The sequence below is a fragment of the Prionailurus viverrinus genome, chromosome C1 (assembly GCF_022837055.1).
Source record: "Prionailurus viverrinus isolate Anna chromosome C1, UM_Priviv_1.0, whole genome shotgun sequence".
Classification (NCBI taxonomy): domain Eukaryota; kingdom Metazoa; phylum Chordata; class Mammalia; order Carnivora; family Felidae; genus Prionailurus; species Prionailurus viverrinus.
Window position 1 is genome coordinate 65328184 of NC_062568.1, and position 14592 is coordinate 65342775.

At 35.9% G+C, this 14592-nt stretch overlaps 1 protein-coding gene across 3 annotated transcripts in view; it reads left to right on the top strand.

Annotated features, from left to right (window-relative positions):
* The window catches only part of KCNH7 (potassium voltage-gated channel subfamily H member 7), a 481489-nt gene that overhangs the window by 407674 nt on the left and 59223 nt on the right, over positions 1–14592 (top strand). For all 3 annotated transcript variants that reach the window (XM_047869110.1, XM_047869112.1, XM_047869113.1), the window contains one exon: positions 1509–1934. In XM_047869110.1, the coding sequence (XP_047725066.1) occupies positions 1509–1934 (426 nt within the window). The remainder of the gene's footprint in view (positions 1–1508; positions 1935–14592) is intronic.

The window sequence follows — 14592 nt, forward strand, 5'->3', positions numbered from 1 at the left end:
GTTAAAACCTACAGGGATAGAATTATCAAGAATGCAAAAATAATACTTTCTAACCAATAGGAGATTGCCTGAGGTTCATACTGCAAAGATGAGCATATATTAGCTGTATTTACAAGAATCTAGCCTAAGAAAATTTATTTAGTGAAATTAACTCTGAAATAGGGCCATTGTGTACAGGTGGAATATTCATAATACAAGATTATAACTCACTGCTCCCTTAAAACATGTCTTTATGTGCCATTTATGGAGTCATCAAATTTTTTTTATTTTTTGTAAACCCATATATTTAGACTAATTACATTTTCTAGGTAGCTAGGTAACCTTTTTGTTTTGAGCTTTGTTCTTGAAACTTAGTCTAAAATTACCAACTCATGGGGGCACCTGGGTAACTCTATTGGTTAAGTGTCTGACTTCAGCTCAGGTCATGATCTTGCAGTCTGTGAGTTTAAGCCCCATATCAGGCTCTGTGCTGACAGCTCAGAGCTTGGAGCCTGCTTTGGATTCTGTCTCTCTCTCTCTCTCTCTCTCTCTCTCTCTCTGCCCCTCCCCCACTCACACTCTATCCCTCTTTCTCTCTCAAAAATAAAACATTTAAAAAGTTAAAAAAATTACCAACTCATGAAATTTTCTACTGGGTTATGATTCAAATTGAGTGCTCATTTTTTCAGATCAATCAAGACTCTAAAAGATGAGCTATTTTATTTTACCCAGTGTCTTGTTATGTAGAACAAATCTCAGGGTTTACGTACCCCTTGGTGATAATAATCTTGCAACATTTCCAGATCGATATTCTGAACATCTCTTTGCACCATTGTCTTTTCGTGATTCTCTACATGTGATGGAGGAGTTTGGGTGAAAGTACATTTGTCCCAGGTTATAAAATATTCTCTCAACCTTTTAGGAAAAAGACTCCTTTGTGTTTATTTTAATCTCTTGTGTTTTCCGCACCGCCCCCCCCCCCAAAGGTTAAAAACAGATTGCAGGTGGAAAAATTGTAATTAAAGATTTCAATGAGTTGAGTTTAATTTATCAGGGTTTAATTATAAATTAAATATATGTAAATTAAATATGAATCTGGATCCAAGTAGGCTGTTTCTATTCATTACAGACAATCCTTTCTAAGACTTGAAAACTGAATTACTCATGTATCAGTCTGATTTTATGATTTTCTAAAAACGGGTATGTGTTTTTATTTCTGAGTAGTAGTATGTTTCAAAGGAACCCGTAACCATTCCTTGCTATCAGAGTGACAATATCCATTACTTTTCAGTGCAAATCATGTTTAGCAAGAAATACCAATGGAGTTTTCTGGGGTCAAATATGCCACATAGTGGGGGGGTGGTATTTGGGTTTGTTTCAATGTACGTGTTTTTCTTACTTACACACTTCACAATTACATGCATTCTTCCTAATCGATTTTGACATATAATTACCTTAATATTTGTATAGGTTAAGAGGTTACATAATGACATTTTTATATACTGTGTAATGTTCTCTTCTGTGTTCAGGTTCTCTCTTTAGGAGCAGATGTCCTGCCAGAATATAAACTCCAGACACCACGTATCAACAAGTTTACAATACTGCACTACAGCCCCTTCAAGGCAGTCTGGGACTGGCTTATTCTGCTGTTGGTCATATATACTGCTATATTCACGCCCTACTCTGCAGCCTTTCTCCTCAATGACCGAGAAGAACAGAAAAGACGAGAATGCGGCTACTCTTGTAGCCCTTTGAATGTGGTGGACTTGATTGTGGATATTATGTTCATCATAGATATTCTAATAAACTTCAGAACCACATATGTAAATCAGAATGAAGAAGTGGTAAGTGACCCGGCCAAAATAGCAATACATTACTTCAAAGGCTGGTTCCTGATCGACATGGTGGCAGCAATTCCTTTTGACTTGCTGATTTTTGGATCTGGTTCTGATGAGGTAAGAGCTGCTTGAGAGTCTTATTTTCTGAAAAATCACAATTACCAAAGTGCATCTATCTTGACTGCCAAAAAACCACAAGTGGTTGCTTTACAAACGTCCTATATCTCAGAGATGAAATTCACTTCATTGGAAATGCTATAAAATGAAATGGAACAATTTTGCCAGTGCAAACAATTCACAGTTCTCTCTTTTTCTACTAAGAGATACTAAAGACTATTTATCTTTTAACCAAGAAAACAGACTGTAGGAAAAGTGTTTCATAACACATAACACATTTCCAGAATGTAAAGTCTCTACATGTTAACTTCATGGGTATAAAGTCTCTTTCTTTCTTAACTCATAATTGCAGTTTGAGACAGCCAGAGCTTAGTTTATGTTCAAATTATGTAGAAGAGGCATCTCCTGAAATGTCGTGTTCAAAACTCTTTCTCTTAAATAATATCTATGTTGGAAAATACTTCTGTGTCCCCAATATCTTATAAAGTTGGAAACTTCAAGGAAATCTGACAAATACATGTACAGTGTGCATTTTCTGGAGAGAGTACATAACTTTAATCAGATTCTCAAAAGATTCTTTGATCCAAAAGAAGTTCTCCTAATGTCCCCTCCACTTAATTGCCACTGATTTTTATTGTAAATAAGTTTCCTGGGTTCTGCCATGGAAGGATTTACAGAAGATGTGAAAGTAATTCTAAGGGAATGGCTTGGGAAAGATAACCTCAATGTGGGGGCTCATGAGTGGTTCAGTCAGTTAAGTGTCAGACTCTAGATTTCGGCTCAGGGCATGACCTTTCAGTTTGTGAGTTCAAGCCCCTCATCGGGTCTCATGCTGGCAGTTTGGAGCCTGCTTGAGATTCTCTCTCTCTCTCTCTCTCTCTCTCTCTCTCTCCCTCCCTCCCTCCCTCCCTTCCTGCCCCTCCCAGGTCATTCTCTCTCTCTCTCTCTCTCCCTCCCTCCCTCCCTCCCTCCCTTCCTGCCCCTCCCAGGTCATTCTCTCTCTCTCTCTCTCTCTCTCTCTCTCTCAAAGTAAATAAATAAACTTAAAAAAGATAACCTCAGTGTGTTGAATTTTTAAAATTCAGGGTAAACCGCATCTTTTCTTTTTTTTTTTCAAGAGGAGATCAAATATCAAAAATGCCTCTGCAGATGTTTGCTCCCTGACCGATTAAGGAATCCTCCTCTGCCAAGAGGAACAATTGCTTTAGAAGTAAATTCTGTCCTACAGACCCTGCCTGTCAAACTCTGAGCAGTTAAGAGCAGGGCAATGAAGCAATATATCTTTCCTGGTTCTACAAACCTCACACAAAGCCTCAAGCCTGACTCTCCTCCTCTGTAAGGATGATATTACCCCCCCCCTTACATTGTTTTATTTATTTATTTTTAATTTGAGGATCTAGGGAGATAATACATGTGAAACTCTTAGAAATATACTCAAAAAAAAGTTAGCTGCTCTTAAACCAGTTGAATTTTTCATGTCAGATACTCCTAACTTTGGTTGTTAAGTAAGAGGGAAGAAAGTGAAATACTTCTTTATAGATATTTATCTTTATGAGTTTCTTACAATGGGTGAGCCATGTACTTAAACCAAATATGTTCTTATTGGTAAACAATAGAATAAAATCACTCTTCCAAACTATAAAATATGTACACCAACAGCAAATTAAATTTCAACTTGGTGAAATAGAAGAATGGATGAACAAATAAATAAGTAAATAGGATTGTTAAGAGTAGTTGCTTTACTGATGAGATTTAATCCATAATAATCAAACCAGTGAGTATTTGGATATGCTGATTATGACCATGAAGGTAGAATTTCTAGGATGCAGCATTTGACTTGTTGAATCCCATTACTATATCACTTGAAAATAATAAAGTTAACCTATGCAATTTAGATAATCACTATTTTAGGCAAGAGTTTAAGAGAGCTGAAACAGGAGAAAATTTATGTGATTCACATTAGTAAAGGATGAAATAGTCTCTGGAAAAAAATGGTCTCCGGGCCACATTTCCCATATATCATCAAGGAAAAAGTGAAGTTTGCCTAAAGAAAATGCCAGTTCTCCACTCCTGTGTACTGTCATGGCTTCCCCCATGTTCCCAAAGCTGCCTCTCATTTTTTTTATTTTTTTATTTTTATTTTTTATTTTTTTTTATTTTTGGGACAGAGAGAGACAGAGCATGAACGGGGGAGGGGCAGAGAGAGAGGGAGACACAGAATCGGAAACAGGCTCCAGGCTCTGAGCCATCAGCCCAGAGCCCGACGCGGGGCTCAAACTCCCGGACCGTGAGATCGTGACCTGGCTGAAGTCGGATGCTTAACCGACTGCGCCACCCAGGCGCCCCAACCTCTCATTTTTTTAAGATGTGATCTGATAGGTGAAGAGCTCTGACTTTGGACCTAGACAGACCTGGGTTTGGTTTTCGTCTGTGCCACTTACTTGCTATAGTTTGGCAAGATACTTAGTTTATTAAGATTTCATTTATTTTTCTGTAAAATGGTGAAAGGTAGGCTCTTGTGATTTTTTAAAAACAAAGCAGCAAAGCTGCATATGAGGCACCTAGGTGGCTCAGTCCATTAAGTGTCTGACTTTGGCTCAGGTCATGATATCACTGTTAATGGGGTTGAGCCCCACATCAGGCTCTGTACTGACAGCTCAGAGCCTGGAGCCTGCTTTGAATTCTATGTCTCCCTCTCTCTCTGGCCTTTCCCCACTCATACTGTCTCTCTCTGTCTCTCAAAAGAAAATGAATAAATGTTAAAAAGTTTTTTAATAAAAAAAAATAAAAACAGCATATATGAAGAGACTAACCCAGTACTTGGTACATAATATGTGCTTGCCAAAGGTTACTCCTCTTCTTCCCATCCCTTTGGATTAAAGTCTGTGTTTCTTAATGAAGTCTTCCTTACATTTTACTTACACATTACCACAGTAATCTGCAAATACTTTAATAAGACATTTATTCAACAAATATTTATTATCTATGATCATATAATAGTATTAGATTAGCTAGTTGCATGTAGGAAACCTGAAGAAATGGGAGACAGAAAGAAAATATTTTGAGGACAGTTACTGGATTGCAAAGCACAGGAACATGAGGCATATTGTGAGGAAAGTATGTGGGCATCAAAGGTAGCAAGTGCAGGGATGGGTCTGGAAGGGGGTTAAGGGTATCAGCTCTTGGGCTGAGTCAGCTATGAGAGGTAATAATAATACCTGTGATGGATTGGACTACTTCATACATTTTTCAAGAGTAATAAAGAAGATACTTCTTTTATATACAAACTATAGTATATAATTGTAATGAAACTCTTAATCAGGCTTTTCAGTACATAATGATATTTCAGAATAATACTTTTCCAAAAGTGTATAATGTCATGTAATAATAGTATTAAAAATATACAGCATTCATTTTTGTTTCTTGCAAAGAAGAAGAAGAAGAAAAAAAAAGAAGAAGAAAAAGAAAAGTGCTTCCAGAGAAAATAGCTCTTATATTCAAAGGAACTATTTTTGGACATTTCATCATATAAGTATAGAATAAAAAAGACTTTTGGGGATTTTTGACCCCAAATTAAGTGACAAATCCTAAAATCATTAGGCTAGAGGTCACTCTGATGAGAATTATCCAGTGCAATGTTTTTCAAACTGGAGTATCACTGAGGTGCCTGAGAGAGTTGGACTGAGTTCAGAGGCCCTCAAGAGTTGACATCAAGACAGACTGATAAGACTCAGAGCCATCCATCTCCACTAAAAAGGATTGGCTTGATTTTATATGCTTTACCAGTTAGAATTTCATGTAGTTTTTTGACATATTTGAATGAGAATTGACTTAATTCATTTTGCCATTCCCAGAAAGTGTTATGGTAGCCTCCACTCAGGTGGGTTCATTCATTCTATAAGCATTTATTAAGAACAAACTATGTGCCAACAGGCTAGATCCTGTATTTACACAAACAAAACAAAACAAAACAAAAACAGTAAGACAAGATCCCATTGTCTGGGAGCTTGCAGTCTAGAATGGGGAGCAGTGGATAAGCAGCTGGAGTACTATCTGATAAATGCTTTCATAATGTTAGGTACAGGAGGACATATGAGCATGGAAGGAAGGGTTCCTGATTGCCAGTAGAAGTTTTTCAGGTAGAGAGTTTAGGAAAGCCAAGCCAGTTACAGAGGAAGCCCACTAGAAGCATGGAGCTATAAAGCGTCGGTTCCCAATCTTATCAGAACCAATATAAGAAATATTTTATAATGCCCCCTTTTACTATTATTCAATAAGAGTCATAGATAGTATAGCCTTCTTATACATATAATTTCACAAATATAAAATTTAATGTCCACCCTTAATATAAAGAAGAAATAAATGTTCATAAAATACCTAGTTGAATATGTTAATGTTTCAGATAGGTCTACATTAAATGATATAATGGAGTTGGCAGATGCTTGTACTTAGTTATAATGAGGAAGTTCATATTTGAGCAATAAATTAAACATTAAACTGAACATTATTGGTTTATTTTATATTTTCATCTTAACATAAGGGTTGAATATATATGTATGTGCTTATATAGGTTTTTATGTGTATACATACATATATGCAGGTAGATACGTATATACATGCATATACTAACATACCTAGAAATCTCAGGACTGTGAGATAGACTCCTAGTGCTCATAGACTGGCAGAGCCATGATGTATATGCACAGTACACACGTACTACAAGACCTGATATCATTGAAGATGTAATTTCCTGAAATAGCAAACACCTGTTAATGAAGGTCCAAACTGGACTAGTTCATTATCTCTCAGTTTACATGGTAGCTAAATTCCTGGATATTTTCACGAATGTTAAAATGTGCAAAAGTGAATATCTGTTATATTAAAACCCAGTGACGCTTAGTACATAAATTTCATTTTTGCCCATACAAATGACTGTGATACATTGAAAAATTATATAGGACACAGAAGATTTTTGCTGTTGTTGGAGACCACTGTAGGCATTACCGGACTTCTACTACCTCACTCAACTAGGAAGTAAGGAAAAATTCAAGAAGATGGTGTCAAATACTGTAAATGTATAAAGTAGGCTAAAGGCTGAAAACAAGTCACTGGGTGTGTCAATTCAGTATGCATTGGTAGCAAATGGATCAGATACTGGTCACAAGCCAAACTGAAGTATCTTCAGAAATTAACAGGCAGGGAGTAGGACTCCCTCCTGCTGGAATCTTGGTAATAAAGAGAAGAGGAAAGAGCGGTGTTAGAAGGTTGCACATGGTGAAGGAAGGGGCTATTTTGTTTTTCCTCTTAAGAACTTTGTGAACTGACAAGAAAATAGCCATGTAGTGCAGTGCGACTTCAGTGGGCAGCTAATTTGGATGGGGAAATTAGGAAAGACCTTTGGGGAGGTGCCGTTTGAGTTGAGACTTGATCCAAAGAAACGAGCTTCGTGAAAACACATGCAGAGAATTTCAAGCAGAAGAAAACACTAATGAAAATGAACTGGGGAACAAGCTTGGTGTGTTAGAATAGAAACAAGGCCAGTGGCAGCTAGGCTGAAACATTGAGTGCTAAGATATGAGAATGCAGAGACAGGGACCAAATCACAAGGAGCAGTGACATTTGGTATTTATTCTGGCTGCAGTGGAGCCTTCTGAGTTGGAATAATATGATATAATGGGCAGTTTTAAAGACCTCATGGTGGATGTCTGCAGAAAGTTTAGTCAGGGTAGAAGCAGAGGAATGATATTAGAGCTTTTGCTATAATGGGACATTATATAAGGGTATAATATATATAATATATATATAAGGACATATATATAAGGGACAAAACAACAAGGGTTTGCACCACATGGTGGCAATAGAGGTGAAGAGATGTAAATACATTTGGAAAATGGTAGAAGAGCTGTTAGGGCTTGTTGATGGACTAAATTTTGCTGGAGTAAGAAAAAAAAAGCAGAATTAATGATGGTTCAAAGATTTTGTTGTTTCTTTCTTCTTGTTTGAAATATTTTGGAGGATGGAGACTACGTAAGCAACTTTTATAGGTGGCCACTTATGTATCCAAATGGGAAAAGCCTGGGGAGAAGAAGGTGCGTTATGGGGTAGAAATTCCCGTTTGAACCATGTGAAGTTTGAGATGCTTATCAGTCATCCGAGTACAGATGGCATGTAGGCAAGTTGAGGACTCCATGAGCATCTAGAAGATATATATGTGAATATAAGAAAAAGAAGTGAGATCCATTAAATTACACATAAATTAGATGAAATCATGGTAAAGATTGGTTTAGATCAGTGTTTCTGCATCAGGACCATGCACTGATTTCTGTGTGGGTCTTATAAAAAAGTTTGTAGATTCATATTGGGTAGGTCTAAAGTAAAGCCTTGAAACCTGCATTTTTAAAAATGGCAGGAACGATTCTGCTGTTTAGATATCCAAGAACTGGTGGCCTCATCTGGGACAAAGAGGAAGTCCAGGAGAGGGCTTTCATGTGCTCATAGGTGAACATTTCTACGAAATGAAGACATAAATAATCAACTGAAGGAGTGTTTTAAAACTAAATATAAGAACAGTCATGATTTCGTAATTGCTTAATTCTAGCTGAATTATTAAAATGTTGTTTTCTATGCATCACAGCATCTTGGATAACCTTAGAGAAAACAATTTTGTCAATGCCAATTAAACATTAATGTCTTTCTTGCCAATTTCTCTAAGTGGTAAGCGACTGTGACACTTCAGTTTCATTTACATTCAACTCTGAAGAAGGAAACCTTTACAAATTTTGGATCTATATTATTTTAGCTATAATACATACATGCTAGCAATGCTGAGGACAGTTTGACATATACATTTTTACTGAAGCAGATACATGAGCAGAATTGCTCACTTTTTCAAAACAACCATTTAATCTTTTTAAATGTTAAAAAAATGTTTAAGAAAGGAATACTAACAATAACTTGGTTTGCCTGTGTCATTAATATCTTCCTGATGTCAGTGCCATCCAGTCGGACCCAGGAAGGAAGGGATTCTCTATTTCTTAATTTTTACATCGTCAAGTATGATGCCATCCATAGAAAATTATCTCAATATCACTGATGCAAGAGAATAACACTATTGGCTCAGTCTCCAAAAAGTCAACTTTTCATTATCTGCCTCAAGTGTTCCCATATTTTGCTTATCTGTGGCAAATCTTAGTTTCAGATAGATCAACTGTTAGAATCTGGAGGACTCTCTTTAGCTACACACTTCATTAACCTCTTCCTTTCCTGAAAATTGGTGTTCTTTTGATTCATCACTTGCTTTGTCAACCTCTCTCCATTCCCACTTTACTGTTATTTTTCATGAATCCTGAATGCAGGCAAGGTGTTTGAAACCTAAGTATTTACAGTGCTCTTTGGGGGAAATTTTAATAGAAAAGAGGAGTTTCTACTCACATTGGTATGTTTGCTTCATTAGTCTGTTAGATGCATCATAGAATGGATACAAGGAAAAACTTAGGAAGTATCTGTATAGCAATTCTGATCATCTTGTCAGCATTCTTTCTGAACCTGATTTCTACAGTAGTTACCATTAGTTTGTTAGAAGTGAATTGCTAAAACATTAGACACACTCATGTTCAAATTTAAATAAAAAAATACATTATGAAGACCTGTATACATAATATATTTCTACAAATAAAGTGACTGCATCTCTCTTTAGATAGTTCTTTGGGAGTTAAGGCAGATGTCTTCATTGGCATGTATTTGAGGCTGTCGGTCATGCCTGCCGAAATTTGTGGCATGACAAGTGAGAGACACAGGATCCCCAGTGCAGTAATTTTTGAACCAAGGAAAGATAAGAACATTCCATCAAAAAATATATTTTGCACTAAGTTGATCATTTATTCATCATGTATATGTCATCTATTGTCTACAATTTGCTAGAGATGATATAAGTTTCAATTTGTGGTTATATATTTCTCAAAACAAGTCAAATTTCCATTTTAAAAATACAACATCCATAATTTTTTATTCATTGTAACATATCTTACTGCTGTCTTAAAATCACTTGATGACCAGTTTTCCATGTTATTGTAACTAAAGAAAGGGAAAGTGAGTTCCAACTGCAGCAAAAATAGAATGTTAATTATAAACAAAATAAGTATAAAAGCATCTTGACAGTAAAGGTTGTTAAATATTGGAGTGACTGTCCCAGACAGGTTGTAAAACCTTCTGTTTGAAAGCCACAGTTTGTGCAGAGATTTGTGAGGTTTGGGTACGAATAAGGAAAGGATAAGCTAGGTGATTTCCTTAAGGTTTTTTACATATTCAAATATGGCTTTTTTTATTGTATTAGTGAATGTGTCCTTAGAAATATTGAAAAAATGTGGCTCAAGCTGAAGGAACTTGAAACTAGCTTCAATATTACTGGGTTTTATTGGATAAGTAATTCATGGAATGGTGTATACAAGTACCAAGGCTTAGGAGGGAATTGAAATGAAATCTAAAGCAAAACAGAAATGCAGAGTTATGAAATGTATTACTCACTAAGTGTTCCCATTTCTCCACTTGAACCCAAATATTTCTTGACAAACAGAACAGAATGATGGATTAAGTAGAGATTTTCAACGATGATTCATTCTTTCAATCCTGTAGACAACACTGAAGATCACATACTTATATTTCCTCATTTATAAAAGAATAATTCTGTCCACTGACTACAGGCGAAAGTTGTGAAGAGTAAGCCTCTGAAATAAAGTATTTTACACGTAAGATTCTTGAAAGCGCTCACTTAAAAAAGGTAGAATTATTTTGAAAAATTATTGAGCATGAGACTTTCTCGTATTGAGGAGGCTTTCCCAGTTTGACTGTAGCCAAATTTATTCTTGAGTAGAGAATTGTTGGACACTAGCAAGAAATCCCCTATTCTAATTTCAGGTCTTTAAAATGAATCCCACTTACACTGAGAGAGATTATTGCCTGAACCATTTGAAAATATCTTGAGTCTGGGTCTGGTATCTAACGCGTTTACAAAATTTCAATTGCTTAGAGGATATATTTTTAAATACAGTTTCATTAAGAAAGTCATCCGTAATAACGGAGACTAACTTCTACCTCAGTATAAGAAAGTATCCAGGGCTTTAATAAACTATGGATGTGGGTAGGTCTTTTAAAAAATTTAAATTGGATGATATGCTTCAGCCACCCAAAAATGTCAATAATTTGAAATTCCAGGGGAAAAATCATTTTACATTTAAAAAGTTCTGACAAAATACATTAAAAATACAAGTCTTAAACAAGTACACTTTCTTTACTGTGGCGTTCAGGCAAAAAGAGTTTGAAATACCATTCAATCACAGTGAAAGGAGTTCTGAAGTGGCATAGGTTCTGATGAGGCAGAGACATGACTTATTAGAGTTCATTATGTCTCTTTTGCTGCAATCCATGGGCATGACCAAAAAACAAAGTACCTTGCTTCCATCTACTACCAAGTCGCTCACCTCTTTCTCCATCTTATTTATTGTCATGATATCTTTGTAGTGCATAATCACACATACCTCTTGTGAGCTCTTATGCTTGGTTAGTCTACCCAAAGTAGCAAAAAGCAGACAATATTTTTTCTGATACCAGTGGAAAGTTAAAAAATAATACCTAAGATTCTTTGTACCTCTACTGTTTTTTTTAATTGTTGCGATAAGTGTAAGGATGGATTTATTTCTATTTTCAAAAATTGGAAAAAAAACACAAAATAAATTTACATAGTATGGCTGAGTATTACATGAAATTAGATATATGGTCAGAGAAACATGTATGCCAAAAACATTCCCTTCAGCCATGTTCTGATGTTAACACAGCTATAAGGTAGATGTGGGTCTCATTTTTCATTTGTGCATAAGACGGAGATAGTACATTGAAGTAAACAAAGGGACAAATAGTCGCCAACAAATCAGCAAGAGGAAACTGATCATTCTTTAGTCTTTGCTCTCTGAGATTTTGCTGTAGTCGTTTTTCCTTTGTGTAAAATGGGAAAACCCCTTTAAATCTTTAAAGAGAAATTTAAAGAAGAAGAAAAGTGTTATTGCAGTCTCGTGTCATCTATCTACAAGATAGGCTGCACACAACAGTAGCTAAGGAAGAAAGCCCAGGTGTGTTAGCAGCCTCTTGATAACAATACAAATAAGATCAAGTCATTTGTTACATTGCCAAACAACATATGTAGTTATGCTTGGGTACATCTTATGGAATCACAAGAGAATGGCTTTGACTGTTGAAGTCCATTTTCATTCATCCTCAGAAGCAACTGAAAGATAAAACAACTGCTTAGAAATTTCTCCCTCTTTTCTCTCCTCTTCTTTTCTCTCTCTTCTTCCCTCCCTCTCTCCCCATCTCCCTCTCTCTACCCTTGCAGTCATTTAGTATCATGTCAGTTGGTTTGAGACTTCATTGTGTACCATATTTGTTAAGCTTTTTTTTTTTGTCCAGAAAAGATGTCATTTGTGTGTTGTTATATAAATTATATTCACTTATCTGCTTAGAGAACTTACTGTCATTTAGGTTTTGCCTTATTTTGATATAATCCTAGAAGAAACATCAGATGTTTCTTTGAAGGGAGAGAAAAAGGAGGAAGCTGACCTACACAGCAAATGGATTATATAACATCATTTTTGCTTTACTATCTTGGCAGCCAAAAGAGTCATTAGTACTTATTATCACAAGATGTTATTAAAACATCTCATTTGTTTTGAAGCATTTCACTTCATTAACCAAATACCTTAGAGAATTTTCATTATATTTCACTTATTTTGAGGTTGAGAGAAAATTTTTCTTCCAAAGAAAAGAAGTTTTAAGCAATAATTTTCAATATTTCTGATTTCTCAACACAAGTAAATAGGTAACAGAGCATGGAGGAAATATAAACACACAAACAAGCTATGAAGTGTAGAAAGAGACACGTTGAACCAGTGATTCCTGCTACTAAAGTCCAAGCAATCAGTGCATGTAGATGATGTTTTTGTCTTTAAAATTCCCACCCATTTCCTTAGGATGCCAAGACCAGTGTTGGAAAAGCCTCCATTTGGAATTCTAGATATCGAAGTAATGCATTTGGAAAATGTATGTATCCATCCATTTTACAATATAATGTTCCCACTTACTGATAGAAACTAAAGCTTATGAGATATTTAAATAAGAACAAAAAGCTACTATTTACTGGGCATTACCTACAAACCTATGAGGAGGCATTATTATGCTCATTTGCAGATGAAAAATTTGAGGTCTAGAGATGAAGTAAACAACTTCTCCAAGATGATAGATGGGTATGGATACAGAATTCATACATCCATTTGTTCGTTCCAAAGTCCCAATATGTAACTGATCAGCTAAAACAGACACATGAAAAGATGCTCTATATCACTCATCATTAGGGAAATACAAATCAAAACTTCAGAGATACTGCCTCACACCTGTCAGAATGGCTAAAATTAGTAACACAGGAAATGACAGATGCTGGCAAGGATGTGGAGAAAGGGGAACCCTCTTGCACTGTTGGTAGGAATGCAAACTGGTGCAGCCACTCTGGAAAACAGTATGGAGGTTCTTCAAAAATTTAAAAATAGAATTACCCTACAACCCAGAAATTGAACTACTAGGTATTTATACCAAAGGATACAAAAATACTGATTCAAAAAGGCACATGCACCCTGATGTTTATAGCAGCATTATCAACAATAGCCAAATTATGAAAAGAGCCCAAATGTCTATTGACTATGACTGGGTAAAGATATAGACATAGATAGATATAGATATAGATATAGATATAGATATAGATATAGATATAGATATAGATATAGATTTAGATATAGATATAGATATATAATGGAATATATATTCCATTATATATACAATGGAATATTACTCAGCCATCAAAAGAGTAAGTCTTGCAATTTGCAACAATGTGGATGGAGCTAGAGTGTATTATGCTAAGTAAGTCAGAGAAGGACAAATACCATATGATTTCAGTTATATGTGGAATTTAAGAAACAAAACCCATGAACATAGGGGAAAGAATGTAAAAAAAAAAGAGACAGAAGGAGGCAAAACCATAAGAGACTCTTAACTGTAGGGAACAAACTGAGGGTTGATGGAGTGAAGGCGGGTGTGGGATGGGCTAAATGGGTGATGTATTAAGGAGGACACTTGTGATGAGCCCTGGGTGTTACATAGAAGTGACGAATCACTAAATTCTACTCTTGAAACCAATATTATACTATATGTTAACTAAATAGAGTTTAAACAAAAACTTGAAACAAAGAGCCAACGAAATTTGAAAAAAAAACTGATCATCTAAAATGTTAATAATTCAAATGATGGAAAGTTTTTTCTTCCAGAAAACTACTTAATAATAACTTAGACTTGGGGCGCCTGGGTGGCGCAGTCGGTTAAGCGTCCGACTTCAGCCAGGTCACGATCTCGCGGTCCGTGAGTTCGAGCCCCGCATCAGGCTCTGGGCTGATGGCTCAGAGTCTGGAGCCTGTTTCCGATTCTGTGTCTCCCTCTCTCTCTGCCCCTCGCCCGTTCATGCTCTGTCTCTCTCTGTCCCAAAAAATAAATAAACGTTGAAAAAAAATAATAACTTAGACTCTCCCTTTATTTGTTGAGAAGAGATATACTCTTACATTTGTGA